Consider the following 22,411-nt stretch of genomic DNA (forward strand, 5'->3'; position numbering starts at 1 on the left):
GAAGAGCTTCTATTTTCCTTTTTACAGATTGAGTGTTTCATCATATGGTTGTATCATAGCCCAGTCCCCTTAATGGATTTAGGTTCTTCCCAGGCTTTTGCTATTGTTAGCAGTGCTGCAGTGATAATCACTTCTACATATCCGTAATCGTACACAGGCAGTGAGTTATCTGTAGGGTAGGTTCTTTTTTTTTTTTTTGAGATGAAGGCTCCCTCTGTCACCCAGGCTGGAGTGCAGTGGCGGGATCTTGGCTCACTGCAAGCTCCGCCTCCTGGGTTCAAGCGATTTTCCCGCCTCAGCCTCCCGAGTAACTGTGATTACAAGTACCTGCCACCATCCCTAGCTAATTTTTGTATTTTCAGTAGAGACAGTCTTTCACCATGTTGACCAGGCTGGCCTATAACTCCTGGCCTTAGGTGATCCGCCCACGTTGGCCTCCCAAAATGCTGGGATTACAGGTGTTAGCTGGGATTATACCACATCCAACCATGTGGGGTAGGTTCTTATAAATGGAATTGCTGGGTCATGTTGATTTTCCTAAGTTTTGCCACTTTATGGGGAGGTGCAGGTAAATAGATTTATACTCTTGTGAGCCATGTAGATGAATACCTGTTTCCTCACACTCTTGCCATCTGTGTGTTATCAGAGGTTTTGGTCTTCACCAGTATGACAGCTGTAAAATAGCAACCCATGTAGCTTTTTTCCCCTTAACTTTTATTTTGAACTACCACAAAAAATGGTACAGAGAGGCCCTGTGTTCCCATGACTTCGCTTCCCCCAGTGGGAAAACCTCACGTAGTGACAGTACATAATCAAAACTAGGAAACTGACATTGGCACAGCACATTAGCCAAACTGCAGACCTGACACGGCTTCACCAGCATTGCAGGAACTTGCAACTTGCTTTGAGCAGGGGTGGGTGTGGTATCTTCGTGTATGGTTCCGGGTCTTTTTATCACCTGTCGAGCTCCACATGGCCACTTCCATGTTAAGGTCACAGCTGTGCCACCACCTCGCAGGACCTTGCTTCTGCAGCCCTTTGTAGGCACAGCCTCTCTCACCCCTCACTGTAACATCAGCCCATTGGAGGTGTTTTGTTTTACCTAGCGTAATTTTTTAAGTAAGGTCAAGTGACTTTTTGTATGTTCTAGAATCACTTATCTTTCCTTTTCTGTGAACTGTCAGTTCCTTTATATGTTAGTTTTCTGCTGAGTTTTCTTTTTCTCCGTGACTTGCAGGAGTTCTTCCTTAGGGAAATTAGGTCCTTGTGATGTGAGATCAAAATTCACCATCCTCCATTTTGCCCTGCCTGTCCATAAGCCTGGTGATTTGCCAGCATTTGTGTCACGTTTTAGATGCGTGTATTTTTCTTGCTATTGAGTTTGATTTGTTGAAATTTGCAGATGCTACAATAACTCTTGCAATAGTGGTGGACAAGTTGGCACCTCGATTGGCTCAGCTCAAGGTTCTGCACAAAGTGTTTAGTACTGGAGTAGCAGAAGTTCCACCTGATACTCGAAATGTTGTCCGGGCCTCTCACCTGCTCAACACCCTGTACAAGGCCATTCTTGAATATGACGATGTTGGAGAAGCCTCTGAGCAAACCGTATGTGAGACTTCTGCCTGAAGTGTGTGACTCCATTCTGCATGGCACAGGAGTGGTAGACAGCTGATCGTAGTTCTTTGTTAAATGACACTTGAATGGTGACTCGTTGGACAGTTCAGAGTTTTTAAATTGGCTTCCAAATTTGAGGCTATAGGAAACTGGCTTTTCAGCTCTACTTGCCAAGATCCTCAGAAGGATGAGGCAAGGACAAAACAAGATGTGAGAAATACCTACCTGATGTGTATAGATATTTACAATAACGCTTTCTTAAATAAAAACTAACATGTAACTAACATTATGTGAGATATCTGAAGTAGACACAGTCACAGAAACAAAGTGGAATGCTGGTTACCAAGGGCTGGGGCATGGGGAGCTGTTGTTGAATGGGTACAGAGTTTCAGTTTTACAACATGAAAAAGTTCTGGAGATTTGTCACAAATATGTGAATGTACTTAAAACCTCTAAACTTAAAAATGGCGAGGGTCAGGCAAAGTGACTCATGCCTGTAATCCCAACACTTTGGGAGGCCAAGGCGGGAGGATTGCTTGAGCCCAGGAGTTTGAGACTTGCCTGGGCAACATAGTGAGGCCCTGTCTTTAAAAAATAGGTTAAATTAAATTTTTAAAAAATATATAGTTAAGATGATAAATATTATGTTATATATTTTATATTGTATTTTTAAAAATACAAATCTAGGCCAGGCATAGTGGCTCACGCCAGTAGTCCCAGCTACGTAGGAGTCTGAGCTGAGAGGATCACTTGAGCCTAGGAATTTGAGACCAGCCTGGTCAACATACTGAGAGACCCTGTCTTTACAAAAAATTGTTAAAGTAGCCAGGTGTGCTGACACCAGGAATTCGAGACCAGCCTAGCCAACATGGTGCAACTCCGTCTCTACTGAAAATGCAAACATTAGCCTAGCGTGGTGGTGAACACGTGTAGGCCCAGCTACTCAGGAGGCTGAGGCAGGAGAATCGCTTGAACCCGGGAGGTTGCAGTGAGCTGAGATCACACCACTACACTGCAGCCTGGGCAATAGAGGAAGACTCCATCTCAAAAAACACAGCCAGCTCTGGAGGCACGTGCTTACGGTCCCAGGTACTCGAGAGGCTAAGGCAGGAAGAAAGTGAGTGTGGAAGGTCGAGGCTGCAGTGAGCCATGTTTGCGCCACTGTACTCCAGCTTGGGTAACAGAACAAGACTCTGTCTCAAACAGTATGTAGATTTAAAAATTAAAATCTGGGCTGGGCGCAGTGGCTCAAGCCTATAATCCCAGCACTTTGGGAGGCTGAGACGGGCGGATCACAAGGTCAGGAGATCGAGACCATCCCGGCTAACACGGTGAAACCCCGTCTCTACTAAAAAATACAAGAAATTAGCCCGGCGAGGTGGCAGACGCCTGTAGTCCCAGCTACTCGGGAGGCTGAGGCAGGAGAATGGCGTAAACCCGGGAGGCGGAGCTTGCAGTGAGCTGAGATCTGGCCACTGCACTCCAGCCTGGGCAACAAAGCGAGACTCCGTCTCAAAAAAAAAAAAAAAAAATTAAAATCTAACTAGAGGTTGTAATTTAGAATGCTACAGTCTTACTTGGGTATGTATATTAGGTCTGTTTTCTAGTTTGTTGGTATAACTTTTTTTCACACCAATTTAATACCGCATTTCCTTTCTTTTCTTTTTTCTTTTTTTTATTTTTATTTATTTTTTTTTTTGAGACGGAGTCTCGCTCTGTAGCCCGGGCTGGAGTGCAGTGGCCGGATCTCGGTTCACTGCAAGCTCCGCCTCCCGGGTTTACGCGATTCTCCTGCCTCAGCCTCCCGAGTGGCTGGGACTACAGGCGCCCGCCACCTCGCCCTGCTAGTTTTTTGTATTTTTTTTAGTAGAGACGGGGTTTCACCGTGTTAGCCAGGATGGTCTCGATCTCCTGACCTCATGATCTGCCAATCTCGGCCTCCCAAAGTGCTGGGATTACAGGCTTGAGCCACCGCGCCCGGCCTCTTTTCTTTTTTCTAAGACATAGTTTTGCTCTGTCCCCAGGCTGGAGTGCAGTGGCACAATCTCGGCTCACTGCAACCTCCACCTTCCAGGTTCAAGTGATTCTCCTGCCTCAGGCTCCCGAGTAGCTGGGACTACAGATGCACACCACCACGCCCAGCTAATTTTTTTTGTTTTTTTGTATTTTAGTAGAGATGGGGTTTCACCATGTTGCCCAGGCTGGTCTTGAACTCTTGAGCTCAGGCAATCTACCTGCTTCGGCCTCCCAAAGTGCTGGGACTACAGGCGTGAGCCATGTGCCCAGCCAATATTGCATTTCAGTAAAAAGGAGGTTGATTTTCTCTCAGCACTGCCATTTTTGTACTCTGAGAACTAGTGGAATGAAGTAATTTCCTCACTCCTTTTTTTTTTTTTTTTTTGACGGAGTCTCACTCTGTTGCCCAGGCTAGAGTCCATGGTGCAATCTCGGCTCACTGCAGCCTCCACCTCCTGCGTTCAAGCGATTCTTCTGCCTCAGCCCCCCGAGTAGCTGGGACTACAGGTGCACATCACCATGCCCAGTAAAATTTTGGATTTTTTTGTTGTTGTTGTTTGAAATGGAGTCTCGCCCTGTTGCCCAGGCTGGAGTGCAATGGTGCAATCTTGGCTCACTGCAACCTCCACCTTCTGGGTTCAAACTATTCTCCTGCCTCAGCCTCCTGAGTAACTGGGATCACAGGCACCTGCCACCATGCCCATCTAATTTTTGTATTTTTAATAGGGACGGGGTTTCACCATTTTGGCCGGGCTGGTCTTGAACTCCTGATCTCCTGATCCGCCCACCTCGGCCTCCCAAAGTGCTGGGATTACAGGCATGAGCCACCACGCCCAGCTGTATTTTTTTAATAGAGACGGGGTTTCACCATATTGGCCGGGCTGGTCTCAAACTCCTGACCTTGTGATCTGCCCACCTCAGCCTCCCAAAGTGCTGGGATTACAGGAGTAAGCCACCATGCCCAGCCAGTTTCCTCAATCTTAATGGATGCTTTGCTAGTAATAGGATTTCGATAGGGAAACCTTGTTCGCTTGCCTGGGCTGTCTCAGGATACACCTGCTGCCTCTGTGTCATTTTCACTCTCAAGTTTCCCAGTCTGCACTACAAACTATGATCATCCCATATTTAGGTGAGCTTTTCTTTTTTTTTGAGACAGAGTGGCACTCTGTCGCCAGGCTGGAGTGTAGTGGCGGGATCTTGGCTCACTGCAACCTCCGCCAGCCAGATTCAAGTGATTCTTCTGCCTCAGCCTCCTGAGTAGCTAGTACTACAGGCGCGTGTTACCATGCCCAGCTAATTTTTGTATTTTTAATAGAGAGGGGGTTTCACTATGTTGGCCAGGATGGTCTCGATCTCTTACCTCAGGTGATCCGCCCACCTCTACCACCCAGAGTGCTGGGATCACAGGCATGAGCCACCGCGCCCGGCATTTAGGTGAGTTTTTCATAAGGATTTTATAGTGTATGTTTTTGGATTTTTAATTTCTTTGTGCCCCCAAAAAATGTAGAAATCCGATCACTTTTTTAAAGGCAATTCAGAAATGTTTAAACCTCCTTTTATTCTAGTGACCAGGGAACCCCAAGAGCTGACCGTGCACCTCTCTGCCTCAGGTCTCCCTGCTGTTCTCTCTCTGGGTGGAAACAGTACGGCCTTACCTGCAGACGGTGGACGAGTGGATCGTGCATGGGCACCTGTGGGATGGAGCCAGGGAGTTCATCATCCAGAGGTGAGCTGCAGCAGAGCACAGGGTCACTGGGGCTGCCATCACCAGTTTCCTCCCTGTGAAAGTCGAATGCTTTCATTAGTTTCAAACGGTACTGAGGGAGCACAGTTCATATCACAGAACTTGTCATCATAGGCAAATTCTATTTCATTTTTATGGAAGATGTCAGTGATACCAGCTGATTAAAAATATCTTTGTCCAAGTTTTGTCACTCCACAACTTTTCTTAAGCAAACTGTATTTTTGGATGATAGTAAATTTATGGCGAGCTAGTAAACACTGCTTCCTGTAAAATGAGTTTAGGGGATATTAGATGGTTTGAGCTATTTTCATTGTAAATTATCAGTAAAGAGATAACAGAAAATTATAAAATATGCCTCTAATATGTTTATTTCTCTGAATTATCTACTGATTTTTTACCTTAGTATAATATTTAACAAAACAATTAAGGAAAATCTTATTACATTTATGACAGTTTCCCTTCAGTTAATTGATTTTTCTGAACGGAATCATACAAACAATGTAGAGCTATTTGTGCTCTTTTAACCCAATTTTAAATTATGTGGTATATTTAGATATGTGGTTTCTATTGATAGCTATCAATTGAACTCATCGGGAAGGATAATTTTAAGTCCTTGGTGTTCTGGAAGGGTAGCAATATGTATGCAATGCTCACGTGAGTGAACTGACCCTTCCTTCAACTCAGTCTCATGTCTGTCACTGTGTTCTGATTCATCAATCTCATGTGAGAATTTTTGTGGCAAGTGGGACTCTGACTGTTCTTCTAGAGTGATGATTGACCATCATTTTATTGTTAAAAGTAGTCCAGTTAAGAATCTTTGTAGGGAAAATGATAGAGAAGTCTGCAAATTAGTTTCACAGGAGATGGTAAATGGGTAAACTTTTATTCTACTTCTAAAGAGGACCAAATTAGTCATATTTTAAATAATTTCAGTTCAAGAAACTATTTCTGCTTACTTAAATTTTACTTACACCATTCCAACTATTTATTCCCTTTTCTCTTTAAACTGAGCTGAGATTAAAACTGCCCCATTTTGCCTAAAGATTGCTTCCATTTACTAATAATTAATATTATGTTTTGTAATGTCTGGACAACAAACTAGAACAAGTATGCTGTTTTTTAAGGAAGAGAAATAAGAGTTTAAAATTCTTTTGAATCTCTTTAGAAACAAAAATGTTCCAGTTAATCACAGAGACTTCTGGTATGCAACTTACACGCTATATAGTGTATCAGAAAAGACAGAAAATGAAGAAAAAATGAGTGATAATGCTAGTGCGAGTTCCGGCAGTGACCAGGGGCCCTCCAGCAGGCAGCACACCATGGTGTCCTTCCTCAAACCTGTCCTGAAGCAGATCATAATGGCTGGCAAGTCGATGCAGCTGCTGAAGAACCTGCAGTGTGCGGAGAGCACCACCTGCCAGGCAGGAGCCAGAGGTACCTGTTCTGTCTTCCTGTGTGTCCCTCGGTGTTGGGACACCTGACCCTACTCGCTCTTGTCCTCCTGATACCTAATTATTTTGTAGTTTGCAAGTCATCGAATCCTCTTATGTCAGTGGTAATTATCATCATGGTTGAATTAATAATCATGCTGCTCTTGATTTTTTAAAAGACTGTCTTCATTGAAAACTTTCAGTGCTGTGTTTGAAAAGGCAGTGACGGTAAGTTCCACATGCATTTTCCTCACTCTGGATTCCTTAGGACTGGAACTTTAAAAAGTAATTCCCTGCCATTTCTTTTCTTATTTTTATAAATTGACATGATAATTGTACATATTCTTGGGGTACATAGTGATGTTTTGATACGTATACAGTGATCAGATCGGGATGATTAGCATTTCCATCATCTCAAACATTTACGACTTCTTTATGTTGGGACATTCAGTATCGTCCTCTTTGCTGTGTGCAACTCTGTAATACATTATTAACTATCATCATCCCATAGTGATACAGAGCACTGGAGCTACTCCTTCCAGCTAGCTATTTGTGTCCTTTAACAAATATCTGCCTCTTCCTCCCTTCCCCCTACAAAATCCAGCATCTGGTATCCTGCTCTGCTTTTTACTAATATGAGATCAACATTTTTTAGCTGCCACATGAGTGAGAACAAGCAGTGTTTAACTTTCTGTTCCTGGCTTATTTCACTTAACATAATGTCCACCATTTCCATCAGTGTTGCTGCAAACAGCAAGATTCATTCTTTTTTATCTTTGAGTTATATATATATACATGTACCACAGTTTTTTTACCCATTCATCTGTTGTTGGGCACCTAGGTTGATTCCGTGTCTTGGCTGTGTGAAGACTGCTGCAGTAAACATGGGGTGCAGATGTCTCTTTGATGTCCTGATGTCCTTTCCTTTGGATAAATGCCCACTAGTGGGATTGCTGTATCATATAGTAGTTCTATTTGTGGTTTTTTGAGGAACCTCCAAACTGTTCTCCATAGTATCTGTACTAGTTTACATTCCCACCAACATTGTGTGAGAGCTCCCTTTTCTCCACGTCCTCACCAGCATTTGTTGTTTTTTGTTTTCGTGATAAGTAGCCATCCTGACTGGGTGAAATGATAACTCATTGTGGTTTTGATTTGCATTTTCCCTAATAATTAGTGATGCTGAGCATTTTTTCATCTATTTCTGGGCCATTTGTATGACTTCTTTGGAGAAATGTCTGTTGAGATCATTTGTCCACCCTCCCCCCTTTTTTCTTTTCGGAGACAGGGTTTTACTCCCATCACCCAGGCTGGAGTGCAGTGGTGCATTCTGGCTACTGCAAGCTCTGCCTCCCTGGCTCAAGTGATTCTCCTGCCTCAGCCTCCTGGGTAGCTGGGGTTACAGGCACCTGCCACCACACCCGGCTAATTTTTTGTGTTTTTAGTAGAGATGGGGTTTCACCACGTTGGCCGGGTTGATCTCGAACTCCTGAACTCAGGTGATCCACCCGCCTTGGCCTCCCAAAGTGCTGGGATTACAGGCGTGAGCCACCGTGCCCTGCCTCATTCATTGAATTCTTTCACTGTAAAATTTGCTTGGGTGTTAAACATTTCTTTCTGTTGAATTTCTCATGCAAATCATTCTTTTCCTGATTTTGTTGAATGTTTATTTGTACTCTCTTGTATCTCACTGAGTCTCCTTAAGATTTTAATTCCGAATTATTTTTCCAGCATTTCCTATATCATTGTAGTCTCTTACTGGAGAATTACTGGTTTTCTTGGGAGGTGTCATTTTTCTTTGCTTTTTCATGTTTGATGTATTTCTACATTTATTTCTACACATCTGGTGGGAAAGTCACCTTTTCCAATTTTATGGAGTATGTTTTGTAAAGAGTTATTCATGTGAATGGGTCTTGGGGTATGGGTTCAGTGGGATGCATTGGCCTTGGTTCTGGATGAATGCAGTAGTGTAGTCTCCATGTACTTTCTTCAGTTGTAATCCACTTTAGTGATGTTTACAAGTGCCTCAGTGGCCTACACTGAGGGGGTTTGTGGCAACAGTGGCACAACTGGCCGGGCGTGGTGGCTCATGCCTGTAATCCCAGCACTTTTTTCTTTCTTTTTTTTTTGAGACAGAGTCTTGCTCTGTTACCCAGGCTGGAGTGCAGTGGCATGCTCTCAGCTCACTGCAAGCTCTGCCTCCTGGGTTCAAATGATTCTCTTGCCTCAGCCTCCTGAATAGATGGGATTATAGGCATGTGCCACCACGCCTGGCTCATTTTTTTATTTTTAGTAGAGATGGGGTTTTATCACGTTGGTCAGGCTGGTCTCAAACTCCTAACCTCAAGCAATCCACCCGCCTTGGCCTCCCAACGTGTTGGCATTACAGGCGTGAGCCACCACGCCTGGCCAGTCCCAGTACTTTTGGAGGCCAAGGCAGGTGGATTACTTGAGGCCTGTTTCTCAGGCCCAGGACGTGGGTACAGGGCTGCTTGGTAGCCTGGGTGCATGTCTGCCTGGACAGTTCAAGGAGCTCTTTTTCAGTCCTGGGACATGGTCACATGGCTTATTGACAGCCCTAGGTATGTATCTGCCAGTGGCAGCCCAGGAGGCTGCTTCGGAGGCCCAGCATGTGGGTGGAAAGCTGCTCTGCTGGCCTGAGGGTGTCTTTACTGGGGGTGGTCTTCAAGGTTCTTTCTCAGGTTTGGGATATGGGTGCCAGCTGGCTCAGAACATGCCCACCAAGGGCAGACCACAGGGCTGTTTGCAGGCCTGTGGCTGCTCAGCTGACCTGGGGTCGTGACTCCCAGGCGCTGCCTCTGGGGCTTCTTAAGCAATAGATGCAGCGCAAGGCTGCTCAAGAAGCCTAGGTACATGCCTGCCAGGGCAGCCCCTGAAACTGTTTCTCAGACCCTGAATGCTGGCCCAGGGCCACTGGGTAGGCCCCGGGCCTGTCTGCAAGGGGTTGGTGCTAGGGGGCTGTTTCTCAGTTCCTGAGCACAGGTCTGTAACTGCTCCACCAGCCTGGAGGCATGTCAGCTGGTAGGAAGCTCAGGGGCCTGTTCCCACCCTCTAGAGATGGCACAGCAGTTCGGCCAGCTCAGCGGTGGGTTCGGTCTCTCAGGGCTGCCAGACTGTTCCTCTGGCTGGAAGTGCAGTGGCAGGGGCTGGTTTTCCTGCTGTGCAGGACCAGAATCACAGCCGATCCTGGGCCCAGGCTCCACATAGCTGGGCTTGTGGTGTTCAACCACCCCTGTGGCCTTGGTGGAATGAGGATGGAGCCCCAGTGGCTGGGGTGCAGGAGAGGTGCAGTGGCTACTGGCCCAGAGGAGGGTGTGCTCCAGAGATGGCTCTGGTCTTTATTTATTTCTTTATTTATTTTGAGTCAGAGTCTCGCTCTTTCGCCCAGGCTGGAGTGCAGTGGCACAATCCCAGCTCACTGCAAGCTCTGCTTCCCGGGTTCATGCCATTCTCCTGCCTCAGCCTCCTGAGTAGCTGGGACTACAGGTGCCCGCCACCATGCCCGGCTAGTTTTTTGTATTTTTTTAGTGGAGACGGGGTTTCACCGTGTTAGCCAGGATGGTCTCAATCTCCTAACCTCATGATCCACCCGCCTCAGCCTCCCAGAGTGCTGGGATTACAGGTGTGAGCCACCGTGCCCGGCCCTAGCTCTGGTCTTAAGATGGTGCCGTGCTGCAACAGCTTGGCTCAAAGGGGTGGGTGGGGAAGGCACACCTTGTGCCCCTAACCCAGGGCAAGGCAGCTGCGTGAATTGCCAGCAGCCTCCAAACTGGGCTCAGAGCTCGTGGGAACTGTGGAATCCTCCTGTTGATAAGGACTGTAGGTGTTTGTGGGGGCTGGTGGGTTTCTTCTGCTTACCCTTACCCAACGATGGGAAGTCCTTCTTAACTCCAGACCAGCCTGATCTGCGAAGAAAAGATGGGGCTGCGGAGGCTGTGAGCCTCCACGCTGCCCTCCTGGGCCTCCAGTCACCAGCACTGTCACACTCCCCCACTGCGCTCCAGCACTCGCCCTTCAACTCCAGTCAGATCTTTTTTTTTTTGAGATGGAGTCTTGCTCTGTCACCCAGGCTCTAGTGCAATGGTAGGATCTCGGCTCACTGCAAGCTCGGCCTCCCGGGTTCATGCCATTTTCCTGCCTCAGCCTCCCCAGCAGCTGGGACTACAGGCACCCGCTACCACGCCCGGCTAATTTTTTGTATTTTTAATAGAGACGGGGTTTCACCGTGTTAGCCGGGATGGTCTCGATCTCCTGACCTCGTCACCCACCCGCCTCAGCCTCCCAGAGTGTTGGGATTACAGGTGTGAGCCACCGGCCCCGGCCTCCAGTCAGGTCTTAACTGTTGATTCGTTGCTTTGGTCCTATCTTGCTGTTGGGGGAGGCGCACCAGGTGTCTCTAGGTAGCCGCCTTGCCGGCATCACTCCCTCTGGCATTTTATTTTATTTTATTCATTATTTTTTTCAAGACCAAGTCTCACTCTGTTCCCCAGGCTGGAGCGCAGTGGCATGATCTCACCGCAACCTCTGCCTCCTGAGCTCAAGTGATTTCTCATGCCACAGCTTCCCCAGTAGCTGGGACTACAGGCGTGAGCCACCATGCCCAGCTAATTTTTGTATTTTTAGTAGAGATGGGGTTTCACCATGTTGGCCAAGCTGGTCTCGAACTCTTGATTTCAGGTGATCCACCTGCCTTTTAAAGTGCTGGGATTACAGGCGTGAACCACCACGCCCAACCCTTCTGGCATTTCTTAATTCAGTGCAGCATTAGTCCTTGAGGACCATGAACCGTGGCTGATAAGAATTTCTTTATGAGCAGTTTAGACTCGATCATAAATTTTAAGAAAATGATGCAATTTAATATATTCAAAGTTTTATCCTGTAATCCCAGCACTTTGGGAGGCTGAGGCAGACAGATCTCAAGGTCAGGAGATCGAGACCATCCTGGTCAACATGGTAAAACCCTGTCTCTACTAAAAATACAAAAATTAGCTGGGCATGGTGGTGCATGCCTATAATTCCCTGCTACTCAGGAGGCTGAGGCAGGAGAATCGCTTGAACCAGGGCGTCGGAGAGTGCAGTGAGCCAAGATCGCACCACTGCACTCCAGTCTGGTGACAGAGTGAGACTCCGTCTCAAAAAAAAAAAAATTTTATCAACTGACTAAAAAGACTTGGAAGGGCCGGACACGGTGGCTCACGCCTGTAATCCCAGCACTTTGGGAGGCCGAGACGGGTGGATCACGAGGTCAGGAGATCGAGACCATCCTGTGGCTAACATGGTGAAACCCCGTCTCTACTAAAAATGCAAAAATTAGCCGGGCGTGATGGCGGGCGCCTGTGGTCCCAGCTACTGGGGAGGCTGAGGCAGGAGAATGGCGTGAACCCGGGAGGCGGAGCTTGCAGTTACCTGAGATCTGGCCACTGCACTCCAGCCTGGGCGACAGAGCGAGACTCCGTCTCAAAAAAAAAAAAAAAAAAACTTGGAAGATAAAGATGTGACCTTATTTATACATCTCAATCATCTCAATGTTATATTAATTATATTACTGTATCTACTTGAAATAAGTAGATGCAACACTTATTTTCACTTTGTGGAGTATTTCCTTCTTATGTAATGAGCTTACCAGGGCCGCTGTCAGAAGTGTTTTTTCCAGTGAGACTGACTCTTACCAGTGTTAGCGTAGTGTTATGCAGGATCGTAGGAACTTTCAAGTGTTCTGATTAGGACCTTACTCTGTTCAGAAAAAAAAATTAGCTTATACGTCGTAATTGTGTGAACTTTGCAGTTGTTTAACAGAGAATATATAAATGTTGAGTTTTGCTACACTGTAAAAGTAAAGAAACAGGGATAGACCTTCCTAGAGGAAAGGGAAATTTTTTTTTTTTTTTTTTTGAAGACAGCTGTCACTTCTGTTGCCGAAACTGGACTGGACTGCAGTGGCTTGATCTTGGCTCATTGCAACCTTCACCTCCCAGTGCTCAAGCGATTCTCGTGCCTCAGCCTCCCAAGTAGCTGGGACCACAGGCACATGCCACTGCACTCAGCTAATTTTTTTGTAAAGCTGGGGTTTCACCATGTTGCCCAGGCTGGTCTCAAACTCCTGAGCGTAAGTGATCCACCCACCACAGCTTCCTAAAGTGCTGGGATTACAGGCATAAGCCACCGCACCCAGATATGATATTATTTAATATTTCTTGGGCCAGGCACGGTGGCTTACACCTGTTATCCCAGCACTTTGGGAGGCCAGGGTCAGCGAATCACTTGAGGTCAGGAGTTTGAGACCAGCCTGACCAACATGGTGAAACCCGGTCTCAACTAAAAAAAAAAAAAAAAAAAAAAAAAGCAAAATTAGCTGGGCATGATGGTACATGCCTGTAATCCCAGCTTCTTGGGAAGCTGAGGCAGGAGAATTGCTTGAACCCGGGAGGCAGAGGTTGCAGTGAGCCAGGGTCGCACCATTGCGCTCCAGCCTGGGCAACAAGAGCGAAACTCTGTCTCGAAATATATATATATATATATATATTTTTTTTTTGTTACTTAATGTTAATATTAAGCAGAACATAGTTCACCTTACGTATTTCTTTATGTTTTAGATGCAGAAAGAAAAAGTTTATACACTCTCTTTCTGGAATCTGTACAGTCCCGTCTTCGACATGGAGAAGATTCCACTCCACAGGTTCTTACTGAGCAACAGGCAACCAAGGAGAACCTAATGAAGATGCAGTCCATTGCTGAAAGGCATCTTGAACTGGATGATGTTCATGATCCACTGCTTGCCATTAACTTTGCAAGGTGATCCACACCCGCAGGGTTATCAGGAATTGAAATGGCATAATTTGTGCCTTGTTTGCTAACTGTTTATTTCTGGCAGGTAGGGCTTTCCAGGCCTAAAAACAAAAACGCATGTAGGCTATCCTTTCTTTTTTTTGTTTGTTTTTGTTTTTGTTTTCGTTTGAGATGGAGCCTCACTCTATCACCCAGGCTGGAGTGTAGTGGCGTGATCTTGGCTCACTGCAACCTTCGCCTCCCAGGTTAAGCAATTCTCCTACCTCGGCCTCCCAAGTACCTGGGACTACAGGCATGTGCCACCATGCCCAGCTAATTTTTGTATTTTTAGTAGAGACAGGGTTTCGCCATGTTGACCATCTCAAACTCCTGACCTCAGGTGATCTGCCCACCTCGGCCTCCCAAATTGCTGGGATTACAGGTGTGAGCCACTGCGCCCTGCCTATCCTTTATAACAAGCAGAATGCAAGATGTTGTGCCTCCCTATTTCAGGTGTATAGTTTGGATTCCATGTCGTTTGTGGAAGTCTGCAGACTTGGCCCTGCCACCATGTGGTACCACTTTTGTCTGTGCCCTCGGGCCCCTGGAAGTGTCATCATTTATCCAGAATATGCTGAAACTCTGGGCCATGAGTGGGCCCTCGACACTCATTGAGTCAGGGTCCCCATTGGTGTATAGTATGTCCTGGGCTTAAGCTGCTTTTCAGCACTTAGTCCATTAGAGTAAGTCATTAATACCCACACAGTTCCGGGTTGTCTGATGGCCAGCATTTGCTGTGTCCAGCCCTCATCACTAGGAGGACCAGCTCTAGTACCTGAGCCTAAGGCAGTGGCAACTTCAAGAGACTGGTTCACTCAAAGGATATTTTTGGGAGAAAGATTTTTCTCTTTCTGTAGTAGTTGGTAACTTCAAGACTAAAGGTAAAAACGGGACTTTAGGGTTTTAAGAGAATTCTGTTGACAGCAGCTCATAAAAAGAAGACACATTTTTATCTTGAAGGATGTATTTGGAGCAGAGTGACTTTCACGAGAAGTTTGCTGGTGGTGATGTATGTGTGGATAGATCATCGGAATCTGTGACATGCCAGACTTTTGAGTTAACGCTGAGATCCTGCCTCTATCCTCATATTGACAAGCAGTATCTAGATTGCTGTGGAAATCTCATGCAAACTCTAAAAAAAGATTACAGGTAAAAGAGTAATTTAATTTTGGAAGTAGTAAATAGTTGATTGTACTTGAACAGTTGAGATTATTTTAAAATCTATTTCAATTCAATTTTTATTAGAGTAGGAAATGGATATGCAGTAAACAATTTTTTAAGAGAAATCAATTGACCATCAATATTTTCTTAACTATGTTGTAAAACTTAATTCTATATTTCTGAGAATCTTTCCCAAAACAAATACAGAAAAAGCTTGTACAAAAATTACAAAGTTTGTTATCAGAATGAAAAAGACTAAATTACTTAGTGATAGATGACTAGTTCTTGAAACTATGGCGTATCCATAAATATGGCATATACATACCCACGTATGAACTTCGTAAAGTTCATAAAAATTATGGCAATTTAAAAGCAGGATATATAATATGGTAGGAACTAGGTTTTCTTAACGCATAGAAAAGACAGGAAAGAAACGTTCCAAAAATTAAATATTAATGATGGAAATCCACCATGAATGATGGGATTTGGATTTTTTTTGTTAACATTTTTGTGACTGCCCGATTTTCTATCATTTAGTTATAGAAGATAACCTTTGTGATGATGAAAACCTGTGCTGTTTTTATTACTGGAACAGGTTTAAGAGGTGTTAATATTTCTTTTTTTTTTTTTTTTTTTTTTTTTTTTTTGAGACAGAGTCTTGCTCTGTCGCCCAGGCTGGGGTGCAGTGGCCGGATCTCAGCTCACTGCAAGCTCCGCCTCCCGGGTTTAGACCATTCTCCTGCCTCAGCCTCCCGAGTAGCTGGGACCACAGGCGCCCGCCACCTCGCCCGGCTAGTTTTTTGTATTTTTTAATAGAGACGGGGTTTCACCGTGTTAGCCAGGATGGTCTCGATCTCCTGACCTCGTGATCCGCCCGTCTCGGCCTCCCAAAGTGCTGGGATTACAGGCTTGAGCCACCGCGCCCAGCCTAAGAGGTGTTAATATTTCTAATTTTAGTAAATGTAGAATGTAAACTTGTTTCACTAAAAACAGGGTACAAAACCTGGTGTTGATCCAGAATCCTGCCTTACGAACACCAGAGATCTTTGTGTCACTCATTTTATCTCCATGCAGGTTGGTAGAATACTTGCAAGCCATGAGAAATTTTTTCTTAATGGAAGGAGGAGATACCATGTATGACTTCTACACATCCATTTTTGATAAAATAAGAGAAAAGGAAACATGGCAGAATGTGTCTTTTCTTAATGTCCAACTCCAAGAAGCAGTAGGACAGCGTTATCCTGAGGATAGTTCACGGTAATTTATGGAAGCCACCTTTATTTAAATTAGTATAACATGAACTATGTGCCAATAAGTCGTCTATGAATTACACAGATTATTTTATTCTCATACTATTCCTATGAGTTTTACTAATATTATTTTACTTATTAGAAAATGGAGGCCAGGCACGGTGGCTCATACCTGTAATCCCAGCACTTTGGGAGGCAGAGGCGCTGGATCACCTGAGGTCAGGAGTTCGAGACCAGCCTGGCCAACATGGTGAAACTCCATCTCTACTAAAAATACCAAAAGCATGGTGGCAGGCACCTGGAATCCTGGCTACTTGGGAGGCTGAAGCAGGAGAATCTCTTGAACCTGGGAGGCAGAGGTTGCAGTGAGCCAAGATCACGCCACTGCATTCCAGCCTGGGCGTCAAGAACGAGACTCCATTTTAAAAAAAAGAAAATTGAGGCAGAGGCCAGCTAAGTGAGTCTGCCGCTAAACAAGAAAAGATGTTGAGATGCCACCATATGGCCAGGTGCAGTGGCTCATGCCAGTAATCCTAGCACTTTGGGAGGCCAAGTTGGGAGGATTGCTTGAGCTCAGGAGTTTGCAACCAGTCTGGGCAACATAGTGGGACCTCGTCCCTACAAAAAAAAGTTGCCACCATCCAGCCTGTCAGGGTCTGGTGGCCTCCTTCACATGGCTGGAGCCAGTGCTTCCTCTCTCTCAGCTCCCACACGTGAGGTTTATCAGTCCCGCCTCCTAGAGAATGCCCCTGACCTCACAGAACTGGCTCAGACCTCCCCGATGGCCTGTCTCTCTCAGCCTCACTGCCTTCCACCAAAACAGACTTGACCCTCACCAGAGTGACCTCAGACCACCAGGAGTGACTTCCACCACTCATGCGTGTGCTCGCCGTGGGTGCCTCCTAACAAATGGACTAAGCTTTGTCTCAGAAGGGAGAAAGCTATTAACTGTCTGGCTCCGTTTTCCCAGCCTCATGTGTTGCGCCATACACACCACGTTCTCTCTCCTATCTCACTTTGCATTTCAGGGATCTCAGAATATTCCTGGTGTCTGCACGTGCTGTCCTCTCGCCTCCCTGTGACATACTCTCCAATTCTTGGGCCCGGCAGAGGTCTGCTCACTCCTACATCTTCATGTGCTGCGCTGGGCTGGGAGTCCCTGGAGGGAAGAGAGAGTGGCTTTCTATTGCCTGCTCAGTGCAGCAGCTAACTTAGTATTGAATTTGGTAGATATCTACTGAGCACTGAGTGAATGCGTGCATACCAGGCCATTAAGAGCTAAAAATTCTTTTTTTTGAGACGGAGTCTTGCTTTGTCGCCCAGGCTGGAGTGCACTGTTGCGATCTTGGCTCACTGCAAGCTTCGCCTCCAGGGTTCAGGCCATTCTCCTGCCTCAGCCTCTTGAGTAGCTGGGACTACTGGCTCCCGCCACCATGCCTGGCTAATTTTTTTTATTTTTACTAGAGATGGGGTTTCACCGTGTTAGCTAGGATGGTCTCGATCCAACCTCGTGATCCGCCTGCCTCGGCCTCACAAAGTGCTGGGATTACAGGTGTGAGCCACCGCGCCTGGCCGAGAGCTAAAATTTCTGACTAGTGCCTGTGTCACAATCAGCCAGTTCATAATCACACTGCCCTTTGACAGCTCTGGTGTGGAAGTTCACTCCCCACTTTAAACCTTCTTCATATGCATGCAGGCATCCCCTCTTAGTGCCTCTGTGACTGTGAAAGAGGACATTTCTCAGGAACCACTGATGGGACTATTTTGAGGATTAAATGAGCTAAGGACACATAATAGTGCCTGGCACTTGGACATTTTCATGTCCATGTTAGATGCTTGCTTTCCCATATGAGTCACGTTCAAACCTGTCTCGAACTCGTGGATGAAGCACTGCACAACACCTCTGGTGTAGAAGCAGACCCCGTCCCATCTTGATGGGGCTCTCAAAGCAATACTCTCACCGCATGCTAAGCTCCCTCGAGCTGTTCTGCTCGTCCTCCCCTGCCCACCCCCAACCTCAGCAGAGGCTTCATCTTCCCAGCCATTGCCTGAGGTTTACTGTCTTCCTCAGCTTCATCTTTTTTCTAATTACTACCATTGTTGTGTCTCTTCTACAACTAAACTCATTATGTAAAAGCTTTCCCCCTCTCTGTTATTTCTAAATCCAAATTTCAGCTCTGGAATATATGTTAGAAAAGATACATTTGTTGAAATGTTTGCATTTCTTTTATGAAATGCAGTATCTTTTGGGGAATATTGTGTAAATACTAATTATTTTAAAAGGATTTTTGTGTGACATAGTGCTTTCACAAACTAAAACTGAAATTTCTTTCTTTAGTCTATCTATATCTTTTGAAAATGTTGACACAGCTAAGAAGAAACTGCCTGTTCATATCTTAGACGGTCTGACCCTCAGCTACAAGGTATATGCTTATATTATTTGTATGAACAGTGTTTTCTACTAAAATTAAAACATGCAAGTAATTGGTTATTTCTGTTCTAATTGTGTTTTTGTTTCATAGGTCCCATGGCCCGTGGACATTGTTATAAGTTTGGAATGTCAAAAAATTTATAATCAAGTGTTTCTTCTCTTACTGCAAATAAAGTGGGCAAAATATAGTCTGGATGTTTTACTTTTTGGTGGTAAGATTTGTTTTCAGCAGATAAATTGTAATTTAATTTAATTTTAGCCCTTAATAAAAGAGGTTGGTGGGGAAGGGAAGCATACGGAGATCTGGAAAAAAGAAAAAAAAGAGGTTGGTGGTTGTCGATCTTTTTTTATGTGTATAGAAATGCCAAAATGGTGCGTATTCCAGCAGTGGGTTTCCGGATGTCAAATACCTGAAAGAAAGATCAGGAAGTTGTATGTACAGTTGATCTGAAATGCAACAACTTGGTTAGGAAAAGTGATACAGGGAACTTTCCCCACTCTTCCAGAGGCACTGAGGTTCGGTTCCTGCCACCCCTGCCATTGCTTTCTGTGGTACCAGGGCCACATCCCTCCGAGTTTCTGCCAAAAACAGGCATCATGGTGCAGTGGGGCTTGAGTTGATGCTCTTTCTGTCCACTGTGCTCTTCCCATCTTTTATAGAACTGGTTAGTACTGCGGAAAAACCACGACTTCAAGAAGGCCTTGTACGTGAACAAGACACAGTCACTCAGTTCGGACCACAGAAAGAGCCAGTAAGACAGCAGATTCATCGCATGTTCCTCTTAAGAGTGAAGCTCATGCATTTCGTGAACAGCTTGCACAACTACATCATGACCAGGGTTTGTGCCTCTCCCGTCTGCTTCAGTGCTATCGCCTTATCTATACAGTTGTTCACAGAGAATTTCTCATAATGTGTTTATAAATACAAAATGCCTACAGACCGAAAACGGGACATGTAGCAAATTTGATCATAAAATAACATGGCAGTGGGAGGAATGTTTTTGTAATTATACCGGAATGTGTGTATCCAGAGGCCGCTGTCCCTCCTGTCCAGCAGCCCCTGGGGACAGGCACAGCCACAGCTCCTCTTCTGGAATTGCCTTCAGAACGTGCCGCGTAGTCCTTTAGTGTTCAGTAGTGATGACAGCTGTCCCTAGAAAATGGCTCCAATGTTTAGTGACAGCCAAAATCCACTGTGGTGTTTGGGAGGAAGATGCAGCCAGGTGATAGACTTTTTTCTTAAAAAACAAGAGGTAACTCACTACAAAGTAAATGAAACGGTTTTTCTGGTACATCTAATAGCCAGTTCTAGAGGAAGTTTGAAAGAAGGGTTCAGAAATTGGAACAAGAGCGGTGTTATTAGATGACAGTATGCATTTGGGGTTTGAATTGTTGTTTAGACCTGTTTATACCTGGTCTGTGAGTTCTGAAAAGAGCAGTGTTATTGAGGACAGTGTGCATTTGGCATTTGAATTGCTGTTTAGACCTGTTTATACCTGGTCTGTGAGTTCTGAAACCCACCTTGCTTGGGTGAAGTGAGCCACTGAAGCCTGTGTTTTGGACAGGAAGGCTATGGCAGAGGCTTAGCCTTCTTTGGAAGGCTTTGGACAGAGGGCTCCATGTTTCCCCTGACTGCATTACTGACCTTCGCAAGGTTGGCCTTCATTAAGCCCCTAATTGTTAAGAGTAAATGATAAGAGTTTAAATTTTTTCTTAGTTTGTTTTTTATTTGAAGTATGCTTGTACTCATTTTAGAGAAAGATCAGTGTATGAGAAAAGGAACTTAAGAAACAAATTCACTGTAATTTGTATAAAAGTAACACATTTGCTTGATTTTTTTTTTTTTTTTTTTTTTTTTTTTTTTTGAGACGGAGTCTCACGCTGTTGCCCAGGCGGAGTGCAGTGGCGCGATCTTGGCTCACTGCAAGCTCCGCCTCCTGGGTTCACACCATTCTCCTGCCTCAGCCTCCTGAGTAGCTAGGACAACAGGCGCCCGCCACCGCGCCCGGCTAATTTTTTGTATTTTTAGTAGAGACGGGGTTTCACTGTGGTCTCGATCTCCTGACCTTGTGATCCGCCCGCCTCAGCCTCCCAAAGTGCTGGGATTACAGGCTTGAGCCACCGCGCCCGGCTTTTTTTTTTTTTTTTTTCAATCAATGTGTCTTATATACAGTTCAATGTACTTGCCCCTTCCTGCCAGGGAATCTGTTAGTCCAGACTTTGGCGTTCATTCATTCACTGTGCAAGTGGGTGTCCTACAGGACTGACCCCCGCCTCCTCTTTGGGTCAGCACACCAGCATATCCAGCCAGCCTTTAAAGAATGGTACTTGGCCGGGCGCGGTGGCTCAAGCCTGTAATCCCAGCACTTTGGGAGGCCGAGACGGGCGGATCACGAGGTCAGGAGATCGAGACCATCCTGGCTAAAACGGTGAAACCCCTTCTCTACTAAAAAAATACAAAAAAACTAGCCGGGCGAGGTGGCGGGCGCCTGTAGTCCCAGCTACTGAGGAGGCTGAGGCAGGAGAATGGCGTAAACCCGGGAGGCGGAGCTTGCAGTGAGCTGAGATCCGGCCACTGCACTCCAGCCTGGGCGACAGAGCGAGACTCCGTCTCAAAAAAAAAAAAAAAAAAGAATGGTACTTTACGAAACTTTCTAGATGTGATTATTGAAGGAGGAATTTGAGAGAAGTAGAAGAGCTTAGTAAAGAAGATTTGTGTGCAGCACACAAGTCCTCAAGGCTGCTGATTAAGCTTTTTGTCTTTCTCTTCCAAGATTCTCCACAGTACAGGGCTGGAGTTTCAACATCAAGTCGAGGAAGCCAAGGATTTAGATCAGTTGATTAAAATTCACTATAGGTATCTGTCAACCATCCATGACCGGTGTCTGCTGAGAGAAAAGGTACATGAGATGTCTCTTGCAGATGTGGCCCCTGCTGGGCGAGTGGCGCTGTCTGCCTGCTTTGGAATTTTATGATGATGAAGCTTCTGTCTTGTAGAATATTCTTTAAGGAAGAACCAGATCAAATGAGGTTACAAACAAATGCCCCAGGCCAGCCACAGTGGCTCACGCCTATAATCCCAGCACTTTGGGAAACTGAGGCGGGCAGATCTTATGAAGCCAAGAGTTCAAGACCAGCCTGGACAACATAGGAAGACTCTGTCTTTACAAAAAATTAAAAAGATTAGCAGACACAGTGGTGTACACCTGGAGGCCCAGCTACTTCCGAGGCTGAGGTGGGAGCATTGTTTGAGGCCAGTAGTTCGAAGCTGCAATGAACTGTGATCACACCACTGCACTCTGCACTCCAGCTTGGGTAACAGAGCAAGACCTTGTCTCAAAAAAAAAAAACCAAGGAGGAGTGCCCTATTCATAGAAGTTGTATCTAAGAGCAACATGAGAACCGTGTTTGATAGTCAGCACTCACTCTGCGTTACTCTTGGATTCAGTTGGAAAATCATGTCTGCAGTTAATAGTATGTCCACTTCATGTGAATAGATGGAATTCCGTCGTGTTAAAACCATTGGAATTCTTTATCCTAGTTTCATTGGTGAATTTAAGTGGCCATCCCAGGAAAAGGTCTTAACAGTTTGTTCTGTTGGTTTGGCTCTACTGCTAATACCGCCTGTATGTTCCATTCAGTGAATGCATGTGCCTGTTCCCAAGTGGGCATGGTTCAGAGCCTAGTACCCTTCCATATACATAGAAGGCAGTCACAGTAGTGAGGAGCTTTTTCTGTGATTCATTTAAAATAGGTAAAAGTGCTGGTATCAGTGTCCAAACCTAGTTACAGTTTGTGTTCTGTGACTTTGGTCTCCAGGTCAGCTTTGTGAAAGAAGCTATCATGAAGGTGTTGAACTTGGCCCTCATGTTTGCAGACGGTTGGCAGGCAGGCCTGGGCACTTGGCGGTAAGTATGTG

General features: G+C 45.5%; 1 protein-coding gene across 7 annotated transcripts in view; it reads left to right on the forward strand.

The window, feature by feature from the left end:
* Positions 1-22,411, forward strand: part of TUBGCP5 (tubulin gamma complex associated protein 5) — a 48,505-nt gene that overhangs the window by 20,470 nt on the left and 5,624 nt on the right. For 5 of the 7 annotated variants that reach the window (XM_050796125.1, XM_050796126.1, XM_050796130.1 and 2 more), the window contains 11 exons: positions 1,403-1,605; positions 5,241-5,356; positions 6,540-6,808; positions 13,419-13,617; positions 14,611-14,799; positions 15,886-16,068; positions 18,400-18,484; positions 18,584-18,704; positions 19,153-19,331; positions 21,267-21,392; positions 22,312-22,400. In XM_050796125.1, coding sequence (XP_050652082.1) covers positions 1,403-1,605; positions 5,241-5,356; positions 6,540-6,808; positions 13,419-13,617; positions 14,611-14,799; positions 15,886-16,068; positions 18,400-18,484; positions 18,584-18,704; positions 19,153-19,331; positions 21,267-21,392; positions 22,312-22,400 — 1,759 coding nt within the window. The remainder of the gene's footprint in view (positions 1-1,402; positions 1,606-5,240; positions 5,357-6,539; positions 6,809-13,418; positions 13,618-14,610; positions 14,800-15,885; positions 16,069-18,399; positions 18,485-18,583; positions 18,705-19,152; positions 19,332-21,266; positions 21,393-22,311; positions 22,401-22,411) is intronic. The other 2 variants (XM_050796128.1, XM_050796129.1) reach the window with 2 other exon arrangements.

The sequence above is a fragment of the Macaca thibetana genome, chromosome 7, assembly GCF_024542745.1.
Source record: "Macaca thibetana thibetana isolate TM-01 chromosome 7, ASM2454274v1, whole genome shotgun sequence".
Lineage (NCBI taxonomy): Eukaryota > Metazoa > Chordata > Mammalia > Primates > Cercopithecidae > Macaca > Macaca thibetana.